The 20474-nt window shown below is 37.1% G+C and overlaps 1 protein-coding gene across 13 annotated transcripts in view; it reads right to left on the reverse strand.

The window, feature by feature from the left end:
* Positions 1-20474, reverse strand: part of LOC131434603 (glutamate receptor ionotropic, NMDA 3A-like) — a 646413-nt gene that overhangs the window by 160738 nt on the left and 465201 nt on the right. For 12 of the 13 annotated variants that reach the window (XM_058601472.1, XM_058601471.1, XM_058601470.1 and 9 more), the window contains one exon: positions 5738-5927. The exons of the other annotated variant lie outside the window; for it this stretch is intronic. In XM_058601472.1, the coding sequence (XP_058457455.1) occupies positions 5738-5927 (190 nt within the window). The remainder of the gene's footprint in view (positions 1-5737; positions 5928-20474) is intronic. 13 annotated transcript variants of the gene reach the window in all.

Here is a 20474-nt window from a genome sequence, read left to right on the forward strand (position 1 = left end):
TTTTGTTTCGCGTGCTTAGCATCTGAGCATTCTTTTTCCCACCAAAGATTTGGAGGCCTTCTGTTAGACGATGGAGAAAAAAATCGTTTGATTTGGGCTTGTTCTGCGGCCTCCAGAATCGAACAAACGAGGAAATCATATTATTCAAGTGGGCGGGAGCTCTTCTTTACATCCATTGAGCTCAAGGTACTTGAGATACTACTTTGATATTAAATCCAGTCAGCATTTTTTGTCAAATCATATGGAATATTAACTTAATTAGCAATGCCTTTGTTACTGCTAATTGAGATGATGATCGATCGTAAACGTAAACGATCGCTACTGTGTAAATCAGGAAATATTTTCCAGGTGCACTCTAGTCGAATTGAAGTCTAGCAAAGAGATAAATCTAATCGACTTGGACGTGCAGGAAGTCTTGGGATCCGTGTCATACTACCCATATTTAGTACCGTCATGCTCAAGTTGTCGCAAATATTATATATCAAAAATGATCTGCTATCATTGTGAACGGAACCCCTCATCATTCCGTGCGAATTGAAATCTCCCAGAATCAATCGTGGAGCAGGGAGGGCTTCGACCATTTCATTAAGCTGTCGTTGTCCAACTTGAGCTCTTGGAGGAATATATACCGAAGCAATGCAAATGTCCTTTCCTTTAATGTTTATTTGACAAGAAACAACTTCAATACTAGAAGTAGAAGGAATTTTTAATATATGAAAGAAATAACATTTCGTAATTCCGAAAATCACTCCGCCATACGGAGAGTCTCTATCGAGACGTATAATGTTGAAGTCATTGAGATTTAAGGCTTTGTTTGATGTAAGCCGTGTTTCGCACAAAGCAAATACATCACATTTTTGACTATGCAACAAAACTTTAAATGAATCAAGTTATGGCATGATGCTTCGACAATTCTACTGCAGGACAGTGATTGTATCTTTTGCAGCGGATGATAAATTATCCATCAAATGATACACAAACTGAGAGAACTAGCCATTGAGCTGATAACTGTTTCAAAAAAGTTCTAGCTATCGGAAGGAATGCCGTTATGATGGTCTTTAGAGGTTCAGAAATATTGAATGCTGCGAAAATCCATTCTACAATTTCTGAAAACTTCAGTAATCCTGTTGGTGAATGTGAAACGGAGCCCACTGAATTATTATCCTTTTTTGTGCTAGTTCCTGGATTGGTTTGTGAATTTGACAAACCATGAGGTACAGTTTTTGCTTTTAAATTTGGCTTTTTAGATTTAACACGGGGATCATTTTTTAAGGTGTACGTTTCTGTAATTTGGGTATTTTCTGTAATTTGGGTTGGGGGAAATCCTCCCCTTAACAGAACCTTGAGGACTGACTTCACTATTTTCATCAGAGTCAGATTCCTCTGGCTCTAAATTTGAAGAACCGTTTTCTGTTTCGAGTGGGGGACATCAATAATTATTTTAATTTCTGCATATGTGCGCTTAGACCGTGCTTTTAAAGAAAGCTTAAACGCGTTTTTCATTATCTTTTTCGCAAAGATTATCCTAATTGGGCCCTTGACGTTTGATACAATTACACTTATTACTACAAAAAGTAGCTGTATTTCCAATTTTTGTACAGTTCGTTCAATTCATAATATGCGGTATGAAAAGCCGAACAGGAAGACGAATTCTATCGATATAGACATGGCCAGGCAACAGAGATTTGGCAAATGTTACTCGAAACGAATCTGAGGGATGATAAGACTTATTTCCATAGCCAATAGATGCTGATTACAATTGCTTGCACTCGAGTATCTTAACTTCCTCAAGCATGGAGTTTTTGAAACGACCCACTCCATTTTTAAGTAAATCATCGACTGTCAGACTTGCTTCAGTGACAACACCGTCAATTTCCACCTCCTTCGATGGAAACTCTATATTCAACAGCAAATAATTTACAGGTTACAATTTCGATTGCCTGTTTCAAACCGTTATCCGAATTTTATCTGTATTAACTTTAGAGATTTCTACAACTTTTGAAAAATGTGATGACAATGCCTTAGTAATTTGCATCAAATTAGGTATTAATTATCTTTTTTTTCGAAAATAGACTATCCATAGCCCAGTGATACCCTCTGGATAATGTTTAGCACTTGGAGTATTTAAGATCTTACTAGTATCCGGAATCGGATTCGGATGATCTTCCATGAGATCATCCATAACATTAACTTGTTTTTTTGTAAATTAATAATATCAAAATGAAAACTAATGTATAGTAAAATTTCAGTTATAAGAGAAATAAAAAAAATTTAATTAAATTAAATTAAATTTCATGTTAATCATAATTTCTTTCGTGCGTTTGTAATAAATGTGTAAAGATTCGGTTATTTTCAATGACCAGAGTTGTTTGGTAAGTCGCAATGTTATTGCGATCACCATAAGCACTGTGTAACATGTCTGCTACCTCATCGAAGGTAGTAGGGTTTCCATTTACACATTTCCATTTACGCATAAATTCAAAGCTCTTCTGGTTGTGTCTAGCCAATGAGTCAATTGTTTTTTATTCCCGTCGAATGATGGAATGATCCGAATTGGATTAGGAATTCTTAAGAAGTCAGTGCGGCGTTCCTCCATTGCGGAAGCTTGCCGTTGTTGTTGTTGCAGTTGTTGCTGCTGCTGTTGTAAGGTGCTAGTCTCCACTTGGAAAGCACCGATTCTTTGTTCCAAGCTTTGAATTTGATCAAAGATGGCTTGTAAATTAATGTTTTCCATTTCAGAGAACTTTAAGGCTCTTACTTTTGGAATTGGGTTGAATTTGGGCATAAAATTGTAATAAAAGAAAGGGAGAGATTACTCACGGTTTCTCGTTCTTGAAGGATTTAAATCCACCGCTTTAGTGTTGGAATCTTCCAATTGGTTGACACGAATCGCCTACGGGATGAGGGATGGTATGCGATGATCCTCGATGGAACTTCTCAGCCGGTCAGCCAGCGTTGCGTGTTGAACACTAGTTTGTTAGATTGAATTTAAGTTCCACGTGTTGGGTTTATGTTATAATAGTAAACTTTTACTTCACTAGTTGGAGTTTCTTCACTAAATGTAGAACGAGCCGTACGAGTGCGCCACTCTTGTACTAGAGTTTATTTAGGTATTTTTAAAAAAACATTGCAATTCATTGGTTTTCACATCTGCACTCTCTCAACTATCAAATCGAACTGACTAGCTTGACTTGCCTGAATGTTCGTGGACCTGACTACTTAACCCTAATCTATTGTATCAGCGGTTATCTTGTCCGAACATGTCGAAATCGTCGATGCGGCGTGGTGGTTTCGGCTGATACAATTACTAATGATTCTTGGCTGATGCAACCACGGTGGCCGGATGTCTGCTGCAATGTCAGCGGTTCGATAATTGGTAACAGGGTGGTTGACATCTCCACGCGTTGGCTACACTGGCGTCTTACTGCTGGCGCGTACTTTGCTGACATATATATATATATATATATATATATATATATATATATATATATATATATATATATATATATATATATATATATATATATATATATATATATATATATATATATATATATATATATATATATATATATATATATATATATATATATATATATATATGTGTGTGTGTGTAAACGATATATCAGTAACACACGCAGTACTGCTTTACACAAGCTCACAGTCGACCTAGCAAACGGATTAATTCCAATTAGTTGAATATGGAATGATCTTGATAACGGAATAAATTAACTCAATACACCAAAATACATCAAATCTTAGAAATAAAACCTTAGAGTTAGCAAAAAACCGTAGATATGCATATGCGTTGGAAATTTTCTCATTAGGCTTGTCGGAAGCACCAATCTGTTGTGGACTTCACGTACGACCATTATTAAGCATTACCTAATAACGAGCATCAAACGTAGCATGAGCGTATACTAACAAGGTTTTTAGATGAATTTCTTCAATCGCGTCTATTATTACTGCTAGTCTATTATTACTGCTAACTGTTGAACATAACTAGATCACCACATTTTACTCGCTACTTAATATTTCTACTTCTTAACTTTTGACTTTACTTTGCTTGATTTCTCAAGTCCATGTCTATCGTGAATGTTGGTGTCCAAGTTTGATCACGGTTTCACTCGGTCACTCGGAGATAAGTCTGCTTTTTTATATGCCCCATACTCTATCTTCGGTTGAAACCTGAAGGGCTTTAGTACTAGATGTTAACTTTGTAGTGAATCTAAAGGTTCATCCGACCTCTCTCAATTTTTTCGCGTAGCATATACGGCATCTATCGTATGATACGTGCAAACGCGTTCCGAACGCAATGACAATTTACTTGACTCTATCGGCGGTGTGTATATCCGTGATGTAATAGCACACGTGAGTCTAGTTTTGATTGAGGTGAAATTTGCTGTCTTCTGAATGATGCATCTGTACCTTAATATTTCGTACGATTAAATTTCCTGATGTTGAATTTAATTGGGGTCACTGCAAGTAACAGAATCCAATCCGACTGAGACAAGAAGAAGAGGAGCGCAGCAAGCAAAGTGGATCCATCGAGTGGAGGGCGACCTTCGAAGCATCCGTACCATGAGTGGCTGGTGACGAGCAGCCATGGACCGAGCTATGTGGAGACGTATGCTTGATACCGCAAAGGACTCCCCGGGACTATAGCTGTTAGGTAAGGTAAACTAAGCAAGTAACAGATGTGTTCAGATGGAGTTCTTTGTTGTTTTATGTGTCACCGCAAACAAACTGATATGGACGGTCATCGATTTTTTTCGGTGAAAAAAATCGATGACCGTCCATATCAGATGGAGTTCGCATGATTCGTTTGTTTTCGATAAATTGATTTAACCGAAACAGTGTTAAGGCAACCTACTAGAATTAAAACAAAGTATTTGTCTCCATGATTAACATTTAGAATGGAATATTACAAGTATTGAAATTGGGACCAATTCCTTAAAATTAGTCAATTATTTATTTCAACACGCAGGTCATATTATTTTTTAACTAAACAAACTCACTGTGGGTCAACCAATCGTATTTCGATGCAAATTGAAATCTTATTATCATTTGAATGCAATTGAGTCTTACATGAGCGCGACTTTCAGTTTTGAAAATTCATAGTGATGGATGTTTAATATGTCTAACCTTCACATAGTTGAAGACACAAACTAGTACGAAGTTTTCAAAACAGGCCTTTACTTTTAGGCCTGGCTATTTGATGGCCGTAAAAGCTTACTGCGATTGTGACTGTCTCCGGATCCTGAAACAATCAAAATCTCAATTATGAAACATTCATTGATTTCTCGTGACATGATCAGGATTTAATCAGAAAGACACCATCGCACAGCTATTTGGATCGATACAAGTTTTCGTTTTTGTTGAAAAAAATTTCAATTATGTGCTGTTGAAAAATGAAAGGAGATTAAACGTGAGAGTACAGTTTCAAAAAATGGCGTTCCACTACAATTTGCATTTAAGGTGTAAAAATTAAGCCAAATCAGTAATGATCATCTAGTGCCAATACGAGCTGATATGTAGATTTTAAGTTACAATAGAATAAGGATAAGTTTATGAAAAAACCTCTTGATCGTAGTGCCCTCCGCAATGTACTCCATTCAACGAAATAATGTTGTTAAACATGTGGAGCAAATTACAACTGAATGATAAAATAAGAGCTGAATTAAGAATGCGACATATTTCTTGACATTTTTGTTCCGGATAATATAAATTTTCGTACTTTGACACACTCAATGGAGCAAATGACATATCTGCGCTACCCGAAACCAGCTCTCCAACAATACCATTCCATTGATGTTTGGGATGTGTTTGCAGTGGTTTTGGTTGTTCGTTTGTGTCCATCGTTTCAGACACAACGTCTAATATTTGTGACAATTTTAAGCCCCTCTTTAAACTTCTTCCAGACTGAGCTGCAAATAGAAAGTAAATTGAGGAATTAGTAAACCGCGTTGTAAAATAGTCTTAAACTAAAGATTGCACAGCGATCAAGAATCGGTCAACTTTTTTAACCAAGTGATTCATGATATTTAGTAAGATATACAGGGTCCGCCAAGTAACTTTTATTTAAATATGCAATAAAACACAAACGGTTCATCCGATTTCAAAATTCATTTTTGGCAGCCTCGGCTGGCCTTGCAGTAGGCCAGTTTTTTAGCACATTTTAGATTGTATGCAGTTTTATTTCAGCTATGGCTGTACGAATGTTATCCTTCACGGCTTGAATTGTCTCTGGCTTGTCCACATAACACTTATCTTTGACAGCTCTCTAAAGATAATACTCTAACGGCGTCAAATCACAGCTCCGAGGCTACCAAACGACATCCGAATTTCGACTGGTAATTCGATTTTCGAAGACTGTGCGCAGAAGATCGATCGTAGCGTTGACTGTGTGGCACGGAGCGCCGTTTTGTTGGAACCAAATAGTGTCCAAGTCTTTCTCTTCAAGTAACGGGAAGAACCAATCGCTAATCATGGCGCGGTAGCGCTCACAATTGACAGTGGCGGCGGCTCCTACCTCATTTTCGAAGAAAAATGGTCCAATAATGCCGCCAGACCAAAATCCGCACCAAACCGTGACTCTCTGAGGATGCATCGGCTTCTCCATGATAACGTGCGGGTTTTCCGTGCCCCAGATGCGACAATTTTGCTTATTAACATACCCCACGAGTATGTGCCTCATCCGAGAAGATGATTTTCTGGCAAAAATCGGCGTCTTCTTCAAGCTGATCGCAAGCCCAGTTGGCGAAGCGATAACGCGTTCCTCAAGCGTATACACAACCATTTTCGTTCAGCGGAAGGATGAAACTAAGTTTCTGTCAAATCGGAAGTGGTTAAAAAAAACGAAATAACCGCTAGTTCAAAAAAAAGTTAGATGGCGGACCCTGTACAAGATATAATAGCTAAATACAATTTGTTTTGATAGTTAAACAAGGGTGTATGGCTGTTTGCAACGCTGTAGTGGCTTTTTGTTCTATAACGACAAATTGCTGTATAATTTCAAGCTGTCAGAAATACTACTGGGACATGTTGTCTAAAAAAAAATGATTTGAAAATATGTTCTAACCAGATTTTCACTATAGCGTAAAGAAACCTTTCATCTAAAATAGTAATAGTTAGAGTGTACTCAAAAAGGCGGGTAAGTGTAGTCAGAGACATAACTAGATAGCATGAATACGAATAAAACTTTTTTCTCACTTTCGAGTATTGATAATCGTTCTTATTAGTATTAGTTGACTGTATGAATGTACTAGCTTTTACTGCTTCGCTTCAAGAAATGCAACATTGAATCCACACTAAAATGTGCCTTATTGACGATAAGCATATTTTATCAGACAAATAAACGAGGCGGAACAAATAAAAGCAAAAAATTACACAGCTATATACGAGACACGACGAAATCGGTCGACATTAAAAATGTATTGAAATTCATTCATAAATTCATTTAAGTTACATACAGAAGAATTCATATTCATTATATAGGAAAAAATAAAAATTTCTTTAGTGGTCATCTTCAACTAGAATTGACTTATAATACCAGCCAAAACAGGAGAGTTTACTAAACGTTGTTTAGTAACTTAACTTTGCTTTGAAACCCTTGATAGCGATATGAAATCAGCTTGACATACACGATTGGTATTCTATCCGAAGGAACATTCCGCCATTTCTTCTGTGACAAAAACACCTGCATTACACGTGAACAAAATGTGATTTTGAAAGTAAATGGATTTTCAAAGTGCATCGTATAAACACAAATATCTCGTGGTTGTCTTCTGTAACGCTTAAATTCGTGGATGTCTTCTGTAACGCTTAAATTCGCAACAGATTCGTTAACACGGAGCTTCTGGAATCAGCTTTACTTTTCCTCCTTCGGAAGCAATTTATAATTTACGTTAAGGTAGCGCTTCGCCGTGGTCAGGTCGAAGCGAGACAACTCACTGCTTTCTCTTGCTTTGTCGCCGAAATTTCACCCTAAATTGCGAATTTCTCCAATACTAACCCGATTCACGAAAATTCAAAAACATACGATTGTAGGTAAACGATTTTACTATGCATTTGGCGAAAAATATCAGTTAGAAAGCTTTTCTTTCGCGAGATTTCGTGCGAGTTTTGTAAAACGTTTTGTTTTCTTTTTTCCTTGTCTCGCTATAAACAACTCGCATAAGTAGGGATGTGCTACGTTTTCAAGAAAGCGTCAAAGCTAGTAGCGATAAATATCATTACTGATTTCTGGTTCTACTGAAACATGAATAGAAATTATTTTACAAAGTAGTAACACTTACTTACATTTTCTACTCATCTATGTTCAACGTTTACGCAGAGAGAACGGACAACGAAAACAAAAGAAATGTTGTTAGCGTCTACCGCATGTGGCATTTTGCACATCCCAATGCATGCGTTGACATTGTGTGCGTACGAAAGAATAAGGAAAAACTCATTTATTTTTAAAACTCGCACGAAATCTTTCGATAAAAACGTTTATCAGACCCAATTTATATACGAATCGATAGAAAAATTAATTATCTAGAATCGTATGTTCTTGGAATTTCCGTTTTCTTCCCCGTTTTCTCACAATTTTGGGTGAACTGCGTGAAACCCCGGGATAGGCAACGAACTCCCGTGACCACGGCGAAGCGCTACCTTAATAGTAGAAAAATTTTCGGTTATTTCACCATGTAAATTTCACTCATTTATCTCTTAAGCTTGTATTTTAAAGAAATAGGAAAAAACAAACAGCAGTAAGCGTTCTATCAAAACGATTTTTGTAAAATTTAGCACCATTACTAAATTAAATTTAGATTATCTTTACTCTTGTAGAAAATCAAACCGAATACTGCCAACAATTCAAGTTTTTATAGGTCGATACCGATTACGATGACGTTCAAAATGTAAATTTCAAAATCGTCCTTGATTTGTTTGAATTTGGAACATCCGCAAGCATAATCTTTCGGTTTATACATAATATATTTTAGCTATGCTTCTTGAGATAAAATTGATCCATTTATTACGAGCGCGTTTTTTTTACATGACACGGAAAAATCAATCCAAGCACATTCAAATAGACGTATAATTCCTAAATCTGGCAGGTATGGTTAGTTGATGACCAAATATGTTGATTTTTGGTATACCGGAACATCGATCGTAATTCCGGAAATACCGGGAAAGTGATTGATTATTAACTTCGGTCAGAACGGTTAAAAATGAAAAGGTTTTGCTAATGTGTGCTCGAACAAACTTTTTTGGTTTTATTCAATATTCAAAGAAAAGCCTCTTGATAAATTAAAAATGTTAACGAAAACATGAGTTATATGAGAAAGGCAATATAGCACCACTATGTGATGATAATATGATGTCTTTGACCAATCTGTTTTAATGCTCCTGATAATGTGATGATTCCTTTTTCATTAGCATGTCAAGCGATATTGATGCAAATTTCATACTGTAGCTTTTTAACTTTGCTATTAAGAAAAGTCATGTAATCAATATAAATACCGACTTTTGAACCGCGGCCTGGAAGGTCGAATATCATATATAAGCTGGACGGACTGAGCAAATGGCCAGTTAACATTACCAGTTCCGAAAGCACCGAAAAATGCGGTCAAAAACGTCGGAATGTAACTCAAACTGTTTTCTCAGATATTGTTTGGCCTATTTCACGAACTCTTATTATCCCATATGACACTAAATTAACCCGAGATCCAACTTCTAGGTCCGAAAATAACATACAGGAGGATAATAAGTGTTGATAAATTCAAATCGTCATTAGAAGTAACGATGCCACCAAAATAGAGAAATCTTCTCCATTTGGTACACATTTCAATTTCAAGGGGTTGTTAATTGGCTTTTACACAAACTTGGCTTTACCTTTACGGAAGTATCGGCCGAAATTTTAAAACAGGACGATAGGCTAGATCTACCTTAAATGACTATGCGGCTTCTGGTTCAATAAACACAGAATCTTGAGTTCTCAAAATCTCAAACAGTTGTGCATATTTATGTTTCTTCGTTTCTTCGTTCTACTAAAGTTGAAGAAGAACTCGTATTTTTTGCAGAGTCGGTAATTTGATGAGGGCACAGTGATTCACGATCAATGTGCAACTTGATCCAATAATTTGGATTCGGGCTTCTCCTCTGGGTACCGCCTGGAGCGACCGTTTTTTGCTCCAGAGCGAATCCCCATAGCTATGCGCTTACCGGTGATGCTCAGAGAAATCGAGAGAAATGAGTGCTAACAGGGTTCTCAAATTTGGGCAAGGAAAATAAATTTATTATCAATGTAACCAAATGCCAAGATAACGCATTCCATCGGAATCTATGCCCTATTATTCTCGACTATAACATTGATGGAATAATTTTGTGTAGAGTAATGTTCGAAGTCCAACGGTCGTTAAATAATCACGTCGAAAGCTTCACGTCAGCTGTGACTCATCTCTAAAATTGCTTCCAAAGATCCACTTTGCTTGAAGGCTTTATATTGCTCACTCGTCCGCCCGATTCTGGAAAATGCTTCAGTAATCTGGTGTCCGTATCAAATATCATGGAGTCTTACACTTAAACGTGTTCAGAAACGCTTTGTTCACATGACATCTGCCGTGAAGAGATCCTGTGAACTTACCACCATATCTGGAAAGATGTTAATTATTGTTAACAAGCATTGACTATTGCGAAATAGATAAAAATAGATTGATGCTCCAGAATTGCGCAGCAAAATTAATTTTCGAGTACCAAGCAGATCAATGCGATATACGACTCTATTTCAAAGCGACTTTCACAGGACTATATTTGGAAGTAACAAGCATAAAACTGCGTGCACACAAGCGTTTACTTCTGTTGAAGAGATTTTTGAGTTTGATGAGCCTTCCCGTCGCTTCGCAAAAAGAATGAAACGAACCATATCATAACGATATCATTTTTTATGTGTTAGTTTTTACCTTTCTCATATAGAAAGGTTATGCAATCATTGTGACAACCGACTTTTGAACCGAGGCCCGGAGTGCCGAATGTCATATACCATTCGACTCAGTTCGTCGAGTACGCAAAATTTCGGTATGTCTGTGTGTATGTAACATTTTGTCGTGAATACGACTTACTTTACTATGGGGCGCCTTTTCAAAATTAGTCATATGGAAGAATGGGCAGAACTTAATCGTTAATATCTTGACTTGTATTAATAGCAGCAACATAATTCTTTCACTATTTCATCAAAAATATGACCAAGAATTTAGGATAATATTTTGAACAGGTCTCACACTCACCACAAACAACTCAAAAATTAAGCTTACTCAAAATTTGAAAACAATGCGGAAAACTCTTTACTTTTGCTTGGGTTTTTCGTGCAAGGACGACGATTTTGAGGTAGTCAGGAACATGTTTTACACTGAACGTTCTAAAAGGGGAACCGTGGTCGAAAATCGATCATTTCTTCTTGTGCGTTGGATGGAAGCAGACGTCGGGGCGAGAAGACGTATTCAAACAGCGGCATCGGAGAGCGCACCTTCTGTGTGGTTAAAAACCTCAAAAGCTCAGGTTGTAGTTCTCATTTGCCTCCCGGTCGTCAAGGCGAGAAGACGCATTCAACCAGTTCCGCATCATTTGGCACTGCGAGCGGATGTCTTGCAGGTTGTACGCAAAGCTAGTTTCAAATCAAACAAGAGCGATTGCATCATACAACAGAGCTTCTGGTCGTTTGCATTGGAGAGAAAGAAAACGAAAAACGAAAAGTGGACATTATATAAAATCAGCCGTTCTAATGGTTCTAAATTTTATCTAAAGAACTATTGAGATTACTTCTTTGCAAATCTAAGATAAAAATCATCAGTTTAGTGAAAATCCAAATAATTTGATTTGCTTCGTGCACTTTTCGTATCGTAGAGAATTCCACAATTTTGTCCTTTTAAAAGGCAGTAATGAATCCTGTAAAGCATCTTGATGGATTCTTTCAATGAAATATGCAAAGCCGAAATGAGATAATCGACGGCAAAAGTTTCACAATTCACACAATCGATCAGCTATCAATTCGAATTCGAAAGTAAAAAGACATTAAAACACCCATTGATGCCTTATTACAATCCAATGTCATATATAGCCTGCGTTGCTCAGACTGCAACATGACCTATATTGGCATGACCCGTAACCAGCTAAAAACACGGATGTATGGACACAAATCAAATATCAATATGTATCACAGACTTAAAGAAGATGGCAAAACCAACACTGACCAGGAGATGATTTCTCTCGGAGATAAAACAGCTCTCATCAAACATATGATCACTCACGATCATATGTTCGACGTAAACAATGTCTCAATAATTGATAAATCGTTCAGATCCTCAGCGCTACCAATACTTGAAATGTGCCATATAACCAACACAGCCAATTCTGTAAACCACCGTACCGATGTGGATGGCCTCAACACTACGTACGCAGGCATCCTACACACAGTTAAAATAGCTAACACTCGACGGAATATAGCCACTGCAACTCACACTAACAATGCCGGAATTGTTGGCTCACAATCTACAATTGTACCCACAACAAAATTATACCCTCCATCTTCAAAAACCAGTTAGCAGTGCGTGCAGATAAAAGTGTTGTGACCATCAAAAATAGTTTTCGAAAATTTAATGCCGATGATAAAGAATCCGTTCCAGTATTTTGACAAAACTGACAACAACATACTTCTTACCGCTTGCAATAAGCGATACCGACAAAGACGACAAGACTAAGTGAGTTCCCAGAATGAAATATTTTATTGTACAACATGTCTCTAACAACAACAAAAATTTTGAATAAACTTTATCTCCGTAGTTTTCCCTTGAAAAAGGCCATCAAAACCGGCCGAAACGTCGGGCAAATTTAAAAACAACTCGTCTACCTTACTTTTTAGACTGAGAAATGCCGTATAATACAATAAAATAACCCACAACCAGTCGTTAAAGCACTTATACGTAACCTCAACATGGCTGCCATACAACACGGATTTTTTATGCTTATTAACAACAACTATGGTCACAATGTAGCAAAACTTTTCAAATCATATGCACGTTTAAACACGCAAGTATGTAACATGAATGTGCGCAAAGACTTTCTGATTCAATGCCGCAAAACCGGTATTTTCCCGGCGCATATAGTGAACTCACTTAAATGTATTCACCCTCTGTTGGAAGAGCGAAGTCCATATACTCAAAAACTTCCACGGATAATCGAACATTTTAAAAAGGGAATTTTGAATGTGGAGATACAACATACGTTTCACAAAATACGATACCTCAATAACCAATTACAACTATTACAAGAACAACTGACCAGATCCACCAATGAATCCACAGCCACACGATTCATTGCTACACAACAACAGTCATTCGTTAACCGCAAACAATCATAAAAATGCAAAATAAACAAAAAACTATGCAACCTGATGAGGAAAAGAACAATACTACCCGACAGTAATACTCCTCTTAACCAACAAGCAATTTTCAATGCTACCACCAAAACATTGCCGACTGAAACCATGACGCTTCTAAGTCTGGGACGAAAATTCTCCATGCCAGTCACTAAAATTAGCCAGATACCTGTTTACCATATACTTGCAGATATCGAATCAATTCTACGCCTGATACCTGATACGATGATAAAGAATCCGTTCCAGTATTTTGACAAAACTGACATACTTCTTACCGCTTGCAATAACCGATACCGACAAAGAAGACAAGACTAAGTGAGTTCCCAGAATGAAATATTTTATTGTACAACATGTCTCTAACAACAACAAAAATTTTGAATAAACTTTATCTCCGAAGTTTTCCCTTGAAAAAGGCCATCAAAAACGGCCGAAACGTCGGGCAAATTTAAAAACAACTCGTCTGCCTTACTTTTTAGACTGAGAAAAGCCGTATAATAGAATAAAGTAAAAAGACATCGTGTCAGTTTTATTCGTATTCACGACATCCAGTTATGTCTCAGACATTACACACCCGTACTTTTTTTGCATTCACTGATCTCAGAGATGGCTGAACTGATTTTCATGAACTTAGATTAAAATGAAAGGACCTGTAACCCCACACAAAGTTACTGAATTTTCTTCGGATCCGACTTCCGGTTCCGGAATTACAGGGTGATGTGTGCAAAAAAAATGAAAATAAGTGCACTTACTTTTCTCAGAGATGGCTGAACCGATTCTCACAAACTTAGATTCAAATGAAAGGTACAGTTGTCCTATACAAAGCTTTTTCATTTTATTTTGATCCAACTTCCGGTTCCGGAGTTACAGGGTGATTAGTGAATAAATTCTAATTTTAAATTACTTCCTCACTTTTCTCAGAGATGGCGTAACCGATTTTAACAAACTTAGATTCAAATGAAAGGTCCCATTCAAAACTTCCTAGCTTCATCTGAATCCGACTTCCAGTTCCGAAATTATATGGCGGAGTGTTTTTAAAATTGGAAACAGTCACTTGAAGCGAGGAAACAAAACACGTTAAACAAATTTCTTAGCTTGCTTCGAAACTATTCCAATAGATGGCCGTTATCAATAGACAACCAAACAACAATTTGCCACAAAATTATTCCAATTGGTAGTCATTGTCAGTAGAAGGCATAAATTTAGCTTTTCTTGTCCTTGGGTTTTTGATGAACGACCGAAGATTGTAGCAATAGTCTCAAAAATGGATCCCAGTCACTTTTCTGGAACCAACTTCGATTATACCGGTTCCCAGATTCCGGTTTCGGAAGTACCTCTTTTCGTTTACTCAGGTATGGCCTAACCGATCTGAGTACTATTTCACTCTGTAGGTTATACTAGTTTATGGATAAACCTGTTTGTATTTTCAAGATTCAAAGAATATTATTTTCAAGAATACCACACATTTAAATATTATAATATGTGAGAGATATGAGAAAAGCATCTTTATACCACTAGGTAGGATAAAACAGGTTTTTTCACTCGACTTAGGACGTAATGTAATTACATTCTGTTTTGTGATAGTTGTTTAAAATATAGTGTTTTTACCTGCCTTAGATGGCACGAAAATTGTTCAACTCATATAAGCTTTTTTCCTACCATGTCGGTTCATTTAGACATTTGTCCGATGAACCTAACAAGGAATAAATAACTAAATAAACAAATTCTACAGCCTGCTATAACTGCTTGATGGTACATTTACTCCACAAAGAGTACCAGCGACGATCAGAACTGAATTTTGTTCTAATTTTGTGGTAAAAATGAATTTTGTTCTACTTCATTCTACTTTTTGTTGATTGTACGGCCTTAATCTGCTACTTTACGATCCTGCTGCTTGAAACTCCCGCCGCTTTCGAAAATGTACTGTAAGCTGCTACCGCAAACGAAAATGTGTATTCTACTGCTGTACTTTACGGCGTTCGCTCAGAAGGTGTAAAGTGAAAGGTTAATTATATTGATCTTTCACATGCATACGAATTATTCTTGCGTATAGACAAATTATGTATCTATTTGGAGAACTGATTATAATATTTTTTAGGCTTCGTCTCTGACTCATCAGTACAAAGCAGTTTAAATTTAACTGCTGAATACTAAACTCGACAGTTCAATTTGATCCTGGCTAACCGCTAAATGACCAAACCTGCATCGACAAAAAAAGTCGAAAGCACATTTTCGTTCGGCACATCAATAAAGACGTTGCACTTCGTTGCAACTTCGTAAGTGTTCTGAAAATAGCACAAACTTTACGTCTGCTTAGTGGATCAAATTGAACTGCCGAGTTTAGCATTCAGCAGTTCAATTTAAACTGCTCTGCACTGATGAGTCAAATACGAAACGTACAAAATGTTAAAATGGTTATGTGCCTTAGCACAAAATTTGGCTAACCCCTAAATGACCAAACCTGCAAACTCGTTTTGTAAGTCAGTAATGACATTGCACTTGCAAAATATAATGTCGTTTTCGCTTGAGAACACTGAAACTGACCCAGGGTAGTTCCATCAAACCAACACTTTTCACGAAACTGTGTTGCATTTGCACTTAGCAACAAGGATTTGAGCCAACCAGATATAAAAACCAGGTTCTAAACTGACTCGATCTACAGTTCAACAACGTTGAAACGAGATTCGAAACTAGCTTCAAACAAACGGTTTGACACCAGTTAAGGTGGGTGGTATCAAGCGAAAACGAAATAAGTGTTCTGAAAATAGCAGAAACTTCACGTCTGCTTAGCGATTCGAATTGAACTGCCAAATATTTAACCGTTCATTTTAAACTGCTCTGCATTAATGAGTCAAAGACGAAACGTAAAAATATTAAAAATGGTTATGTGCCCTAGCACAAAATTCGTCTAACCCCTAAATGAACTGATTATATTTTATCTAACTAGGAGTTCGTTGATATTTTTGATAATCCTTTCGAATTATGCAATTCGTTATCTAGTATCAAGACCTTTTCCCTAATAGTACTGTTGTTGTACCGTTTAATTCTACTATGTCACGTCATTACACTCTCATAAAGTCACTATTTTCACAAAGTGTAAGTGTGTGTGTGACGTGGTATAAGTGACATAACCGACAAAACACGTTGTTTTTACCGCTCAGAGGGTGCCAATATTTTTTTATAACCTCCAATTTTGTAAAGCGCTAGTGCTCAAAAGTTTAAGCACATCGAAAAAAGTATTCATGAAAAATTTCAACTAAATCGGACATGGGTAAGGTGTGTTGCCCGGCGGTTAAGGCTTGAAAATTTTCTATATTGAAAAAGCACCATAGGAAGTACATAAAATTTCCGAAATCGAAAATTTGTTTTGATACCAAAACTCTTAAAACTGCATGAAACGTCGTGATTTAGTGTTATCTCGAAACAAATTGATTATGAAAAAATCGACTTTCTAGGACTTGAGATTTCCGAAATTGAAAAAAAAACAATTGAAAGATAAATATCTTAGAAGTGCTTCAAACGCCGCGATTTAGTGTAATCTAAAAAAAAATTAAAATAAAACAAAAAAAGACTCTGGGACTTTTGAGATTTTCTAGTGAATAAGACTTACTTTACTATGGGGCGCCTTTTAAAATTTACCTTCTGAGAAAGTGATAAGTTTTTGATCGTGAATATCTCTTGTTGTATCTAACGAATCAACATAATTTTTGCTACATGCCATAGGAAATATGTTCACAATTTTATGATAAAATTTTCAGTTGTGTTACATAATCTCAAATCATTCCAAATTGAACTTTTCTGAAATGTTTGTATAGATGAGTATATCAAAGAGGATAATTCATGAAGCGCGTTTGCATTTCTCGTATTTTTAAAGCTCATAGCTCAGTGATCTGTGAAAGGATTTATATAATCTAACTAACAATAGAATCGAAATTTATCAACTTAAACGTGTATAGCAAAAGCATTGAAGTATTTCAATAGAACACTATTGAAAAACCTGTCTCATTTGACACCAGCCAATCAGAACGCGTTCTAAGGAAGAGAACAAATTATCTACTGCTGTACATCAAATCGTTCGAGAAAAATGTTCCGAACAGTGTTTAATGTCGTAGTGAGTTCCACAATTTGGTCTTTCTGAAAGGCAGGAATGGATCCCGTACAGCATCCTGATAGTTTCTTTCAATAAAATGCAAATCCGAAATGAAATAATCGAAATTAAAATTCTATATGCTGCTATTTTTATAGCCGTTAGGACCGCCCATTAGTGAAAAGGCTACAGACGAAATCACGTAAAAACGTAAACCTCGTAAACCTCTTAACAAAAATTGGATCAGCTTGGATTCTATCTTCACTGCGAGCAGATGTATTTTGAGTCGTTTGCAAAGCTAGTTTCGCTTCCGACTAAAGCGATTGAGTCACAGCTGCCAGTCATTGGTGAAAAAACAACGGAGGAGAGCATTACACAAAATCAGCCGTTCTAATGGCTCTAAAAGTTTTCTAAAGAACTATTAGAATTTGTTGTTCGCAAATCGAAGGTATATATCAAGGGTATCCAACAGCTTGGATTACTTGTCTGTCTTGAAGTGGATTACTTCGATTACTTACATTATTACCCTGATTATTTCTGGATTACTCGATTACTTTTAAAATCTGATTTCTCTGGATTACTTCTTGTTCATGGTAATATTTCTTCTGGAATTACTGCATTACTTTCAATGTACAATATTTCAAAATCGGTATCGGTATCGACTAACCCATCATTAGTCCCTCTAATATACAATCTTTCTAAAAAGCTCAAAACACGAAATATAACTTTTTCACATTTTCTGATTGTTTCCATTTTTGTTTGTTGTATGAAAAATTCCCACAACCCTGTGGAAACAACAAAAAACTTGTTTCAGAACATCGGTTTCGTGCAGGTCCCACGCAGAACCATTTATTCTATATAGCGTTCCAACAATCCTTGAACGATTTTGAAACCCCTTTGGTTGGACTTTGTACAGGAAAAGGAGACACTTGAGCGAATTAATTCTGATTCCTGCTCTTCTCTGGCAGAACTTTTAAACAGTTTTAAAATTCACCGACTTATTGAATTTCACAATTTTTTCTAATAATTCTCATAGGGAAAGGGTTAGTAATCACTGTGAAAACCTGCGTTTGAGTCGACTCAGTTCTTCGAGTACGTACAATGTCTGTTTGTGTACATGTGTAAGTAACGTTTGACTATTCTCGGAGATGGACGATTTTCACTAACTTAGATTCAAATGAAATGTCTTCTGAACCCATACAAAGCTTCTGAAGTGTTCCGGATCCTACTTCTCGAATAATGGCTCTTTGTTGTGTGGATCAGCGATGCAAAACACGGAAAAAATTGAAACATGCTTTAAATCAATTCAAATCTACAGGCCTTGTCTGTTGAAGTCCAAACAAACCGACTTCGGCTATATTAGTCCCAAGCTTTCGATTCCGGAAGCATCGGAAACAGTGGTCGAAATTTTGAAATTGGACACACTTTTCGCAGCCATAGCTTGAATTACTTTCACATATTTAGGTTTAAATGGAAGTTCATACGAAATTCCTTTATTTCATCCGAATAAGACTTCCGGCAGCAGGATCAAAAGGAGATGAGTGTCAAAATATTCAAATTGAACTAGCATATGCAGATGTGGTCGTACGGATAAACAAAACACAACACATGCACATATAACATCACCGCTTCATACAAACTCAGTGATCAGTCGTCAGTTTACGTCGCAGAATTAGCTGCTATTCAGTACACCCTCGAGATCAATAAAGCCATGCCCAAAGACCATTACTTCATTGTCACGGACAGTCTAAGCTCAATAGAAGCTCTTCGGGCAATAAAGCCAGGAAAGTATCCACCATATATCCTGGGGAAAATATGGGATCACTTGAGAACTTTATCTGGTCGACGCTATTGGAATCCCTTAGGGCCCGAGATAGACCACCTGAGGTTCCGGTTCGGGATGTGTTGGCGAGTCGGGTTAGTTTAATCGGCTGCTCAGCCATCCATGGAAGTTGACCATCAATGTCAACTTCCCTCTCTGAGCAGCCTAGATAGCCGTGTAGTGTCGGTAGCGGTTTCCCAACTGGCTAAGAATAACGCTACGGTCCACCTGTACCGGTGGTATAAGTCCACCAAACAGGTAAGCCGTGTGGCATCCGGCGGAATTATTTTTTACCAAGAATTGATCCACTGGTTTCCTGTTCCATGTCGTAAAAGGCCACAAAATTGGAACTCCTAAGTCAAGGTGTACTTCCGTGCCGATGGCTGAATGGCTGCAGGAGGTTAAACAATGCAGTCGTGAACGGAATATCTTGGGGATTTCCCTTACTGTGTTAAGCGAAGCTCTGGCACAGTGGACGACTTCTTTCTTCGCAACTCGTGGGATTTAAATGATTAAAACATTTTAAAAAAATCCATACATGGTTCGCTATAGGCGATTACAAGCCAATATGTTTGGTTTCTTCTAGTTGTTGTACGGTAAGTGCTGGAGGTGGAATGTTCGTTACTCTAATTGATAATGGTTAGAGTGGCACAAATCAATCTTCAGCATAAACGTACAGCAACTATGAATCTATCCAGACTTCCGCAAGAAGGTAGAGCTTCTATAGCTTTGGTTCAAGAACCATATTTCCAAAAGGGAAACTTCTACGTTGGAAAATTGTTAAACCCAGTCTTTGTTGCCTTCAACAAGACCGGTATGACTATTCCACGTGAAATGCCTCGAGCATGCATACTTGCAAATAGTGCTCTCGATGTTTCTCTCATATCGGAGCTCACAACTCGGGATATTTGTGCTGTCACAGTTGGTATGACTATTGATGGCATAGACAGGAAATATGTCTATTGTTCGGCATATTTACCGCATAACCAACCTTCGCCAAGCGATGACTTCAAAAAGGTTTACTTCAAAAAGGTTGTATCATACTGCTGCAAGAGTGATTTACCGCTTGTAATCGGCAGTGACATAAATGTTCACCATATCATTTGGGGCAGCACAGATATAAATTCGAGAGGTTATGATATGATGGAATT

This window comes from Malaya genurostris, chromosome 3, assembly GCF_030247185.1.
Source record: "Malaya genurostris strain Urasoe2022 chromosome 3, Malgen_1.1, whole genome shotgun sequence".
In the NCBI taxonomy this organism is placed as follows: domain Eukaryota; kingdom Metazoa; phylum Arthropoda; class Insecta; order Diptera; family Culicidae; genus Malaya; species Malaya genurostris.